Genomic DNA, 4,413 nt, shown 5'->3' on the forward strand with positions numbered 1-4,413 from the left:
CGGGCTTGCAGAGTCTGAGGGAGAGGGAACTGTGCAGGCTGCTCCAACCCTCGGCATCCCTAGGCTGTGTGGCTCTGTCCCGGAAGTGGGCACAATTCTGGATCAGCCAAAATTCATTGCAGCTGCTCAAAAAATGGCGCTTGTTTCTGGGACAGAGCCACGCGGCGTATGGATGCTGTGGAGCAACCTGTTGTCGCGATCTCCGGAGCTTCCAAGAGGTGAGAGATCATGACGGGATGGGGGACGGGTGTGGGACCTGGTGGGGTGGGAAGCAGGCCCAAGATCTGCAGGAACCAAGAGGTGTGGGAAATGAAACATGAGGTGCCTCAGGGTGAGGGAAGCCTTGGGAGGTCCAGGGCAGGTGGGCCTTCACTAGGCCTTCCCCATCCCTGAGACACCCCGTGCTCTGCTTAACAACTGCATTGGGGACTATAAGATGGTTTACAGATGGCATCTCTCTCCGGCCAGATTAGCTAAAATGTATAACGGATATTCATCTATATGTTGGAAATGTAAAAAAGAAAAGGGCACCTTTTTCATGTATGGTGGACATGTAGAGAAGCACAAGTGTACTGGCGTATGGTCTGGGAATGGGCAATAGAAATGACTAGGCAAAACATTCAATACAAACCTGAGGCATTACTATTAGGAATACTAGAGAAAAATGTAAATAAAGAGGACACATATTGAATTATTCACGTGGTCACGGCGGCAAGGATACCATTTGCTCAAAAGTGGAAAGCAATGGAAGTACCGAGTGGGGAAGTACTAATAAAGAAAATTATGTATTGCGCAGAACTAGATAGGATAATTAAAAGATTAAAAAATCAGGAAGAAACAGAATTTTATCGAATATGGAATAAATTTTATAGATGGGGGGGGAGGAAAAAGGAGGTCACAAATAAAGAGATAAGTTAAAATAGAGACCAGAAATGTATAGTTTGTATATAGATATATTATATGTAATTAATGTACAATATGGACTGAGATGTCAGTCAAAGACGATTTACCATGTTCAATGTTTTTAATCCTTTTTTTTTCTTTGTACTCAATAAAAACTTATTTTAAAAAAAAAACAACTGCACTGGGGACAGCAGGAAGTTGCTAAACATGGTGATCACGAGTATCTTGCTTAACAACCGTCCCTAATGAGCAAGTTCTATTACAGCTGAAAGTCGAAGACTACCGGTAAATCAGTAGAAGACTAAAAGACTGATTTGGGAATTAAAAAATCCTGAGGTTTGATTCTCTTTTGGTACTGAATTTACAACTTTGGAAACCCACTCCCTTGACCTATGAAACTATTAATACCACTGAATATCTTACAGTACCCAATTTATATCACAGTAAAGTAACTGAATGTCTTAAGACAGTGGTGGCGAACCTATGGCACGGGTGCCAGAGGCGGCACTCAGAGCCCTCTCTGTGGGCACGCGTGCCGTCGCCCCAGTCCTAGGCCTTCAGCTGGGTTTTATAAAACCTTTTCGCTTTAGGCCTCCACCGCTGTGTACAAAAAAAAAGGTTCAATCAGTCAGTCAATTTCAACTTCTCGTGGGGAAAAAAAAAGATCTTGCAAAGTTGGAATTGATTGAACTTTTTAGTCCCACCCAGTCTGCCGTTACCACTGCAGCCACGCCTACCCAATGGGCCACACCCACCCAATGGGCCACTCCCACCCAATGGGCCACACCCACCCGGCACCCGACGATGCATAAGTGGGTTTTGGGTTGCAGTTTGGGCACTCGGTCTCTAAAAGGTTCGCCATCACTGTCTTAAGAGTTCTAAAGAAAATATTAAGCATTATTTTTAGTAGATCAATGACAGACTTGCCATCCAGGTTTCTAAACACCCTCTGCTAATATGCACCACACATATGGTGACTGAAGACTTTTAAAACATCCTAAAAACCTCCATCCATATTCACTGAGGGTTGTTTTTTTTTGGTATCTGCCTCATTGTTCCAGCCATGAGTCAGCCCATCAGGGCACAGAGAAAGGCAATGAAGCCATTGAGTGAATTCATCCATTCTCAACTTTCCCATTCTTAATGGAAGCCCTAATGGCACACTATTGCAGGCTAACTCTGCCCACAGCCAGGAGTTCAATCCTGATGGACTCAAGGTTGACTCCGCCTTCCATCCTTCCGAAGTCGGTAAAATGAGAACCTAGATTGTTGGGGACAACAGGCTAACATTGTAAACTGCCAGAGAGAATGCTGTAAAGCACTATGGGGTGATATATAAGTGCTATTCTTCTAATATATTGGTTTCAACTCCCAAAATTCTAAGCAATGACCATTCTGTCTAAGGAACATGGGGAATAGAGGTCACATATCTTGCACTGATCTCAGAACCATAAACTATACTTTTTTTCTAATGGTAAAACTAATCCAATGCCAAAGTGGTAAGAGATTCCCTGAACAACCTTTGAGTGTTACAAATTTACAGGAACTATGAATGGCAGTAGAGTTCCAGAACAGGATTATCAAATAACTTTATTTTTTTTAATATATTTTATTATTTTTTTTAACATAATCACCTTAATATCTGGTAAACAGCATGTTGTCTGAGTTTATATTTAAAAACAATCAATAACAATTTCTGTAATTTTATAATCCGCATAGTAGCTTTCCTTGTTTTTCTCTTCTTCCAATAATATTCTCTTTTATCAACCTTAAATTAGTACATTTCTTAATATTTTGATGGATAACAATTGAATATAAACATTTTTCTAGTATTGCTACAAGTAACAACCGCATCAATATGAAGCTTCTTTTCTAACTGATCATCTTAATCGCCTTGTCATAGATCCTGTTTTCAAAGTCCTTATTTAAATTTGTTTTCCCCGCAATGTTCAAAACATTCTTACTTGTTAAGATTTTCTCAGAGTTAATTACACTTAAGTATTTAAATCTTTTTCCTCATACAAGCCATCCCAACAATTTTACATTTCTCATCTTAAAACAAAAAAAGAGAGAAGAAAAAAAAAGAAGGAAATAGTATACTACTGGGGAAACATATCCCTTTTAAGCTAGAATACATTTATGTCCAAATTTTTTCTATTCTTTTTAACTATATTCAAAGAAATGTTTAAACTTTAAATATTCCATCTAATAAATCCAATCATCTAATCTTTTAAAACTGCTCAAAACATTCTTATCAATTGTAATTTTCTCAAAATAATTACACTTAAGTATCTTAAAACATTTCTCTCATATAAATCATCCCAACATTTTTATATTTCTCCTATCATAAAAATCTAGTAACTTTAGCTGATGGAAAACTTTTAAGTCTTCCAACAGAGTATGGTCTTTTCTACCAAGAATCTAAATTAGCAAAGTTCTACTAAACTATGTTTAGATTCCAAAATTGCACTGAGAAAATTTATATTTCATATTGCTATCTGAACAAATGAGTAGTTTCAAAAAAGACACTGGTGGAGTGGGAAAAGAAAGTAGAATGCCTACTATGCAAGAGTATCTCTGTGTGTGTCTATTTGTGTGTCAAAAAGCCAACACTGTGGTTGCAATCATGCAATCAAAGCTCCACTCTTTTTTTATATACGAATTGAATACATGATACATGCAAAAAAAGAGAGGGCTTTGGTCACAGAGTTGTGGCTGCCATCTTTATTTTTTTATCCTTCTCCCACATGTGGCAGGTATGTGGATATTTTCTTCCCACAGCTATTTTGTTTCCAGCCAGATTTACTACTGTTTTCAGAGCATGACTGGGATGTGGAAAGTACTTCAAGAAGCGGGAAAAACAGTTTTGCAGGAGATGAATATTCACAAGGGGAACAAAAAATAACATATAGTAGAAAAGGAAAGAAATCTCTGTTATCCAACTATTCTTACCCCCTCTGCATCAGGATGCTGTTGGAAATTCTGGATTAGAAGCTGTCAAGATTTTTTTCAAATATATTCTTCTATCCAAAGGTAATCGTAATTAAAAGTGAACAAACAAATCCCTTCCTGGGAAAACTTACCTGTTGTATGAAGTAACAGGTATGTTGGCACCGTTTTCTTTCAAGTTAACCTCAGATATGGATCCTTTACACTTTTCTACTGTCTGCATAGTGATAAGAGTATAAAAGATTAATATGGATGCTGCTGCTTGTTTTCAGAACGCTAGGTATTATGGGCAGATGGGTGAAATATAGAAATGAACCTTTCCCCTCATTAGAAGGGCTGGTATTTCACATCATTGTCAGAGGCAAGTGATAACAAGAGAAAGAACTTCGTGTATTTGGGTATCAGTTCTGGAATTTCCTGGCCACAGGAAATGGGTTCACTTGAATTATCATAATTCTTTAGGCAGCAAGCTAGCTTCTAACAGCAATTGTTTACCATGGCTGTGTGGTTGTGGAAACAATGGTATAATGCAAGGAATATAAATCCTTCCATTCCCCCCCC

General features: G+C 38.5%; 1 protein-coding gene across 1 annotated transcript in view; it reads right to left on the minus strand.

Annotated features, from left to right (window-relative positions):
• The window catches only part of LOC107290990 (probable E3 ubiquitin-protein ligase HERC4), a gene marked incomplete in the record, with an annotated part of 47,242 nt that overhangs the window by 4,359 nt on the left and 38,470 nt on the right, over positions 1-4,413 (minus strand). The window contains 1 exon segment of the mRNA XM_015819939.1: positions 3,987-4,069. Coding sequence (XP_015675425.1) covers positions 3,987-4,069 — 83 coding nt within the window.

Source organism: Protobothrops mucrosquamatus, unplaced genomic scaffold, assembly GCF_001527695.2.
Source record: "Protobothrops mucrosquamatus isolate PMUCROS unplaced genomic scaffold, P.Mucros_1.0 scaffold1023, whole genome shotgun sequence".
Lineage (NCBI taxonomy): Eukaryota > Metazoa > Chordata > Lepidosauria > Squamata > Viperidae > Protobothrops > Protobothrops mucrosquamatus.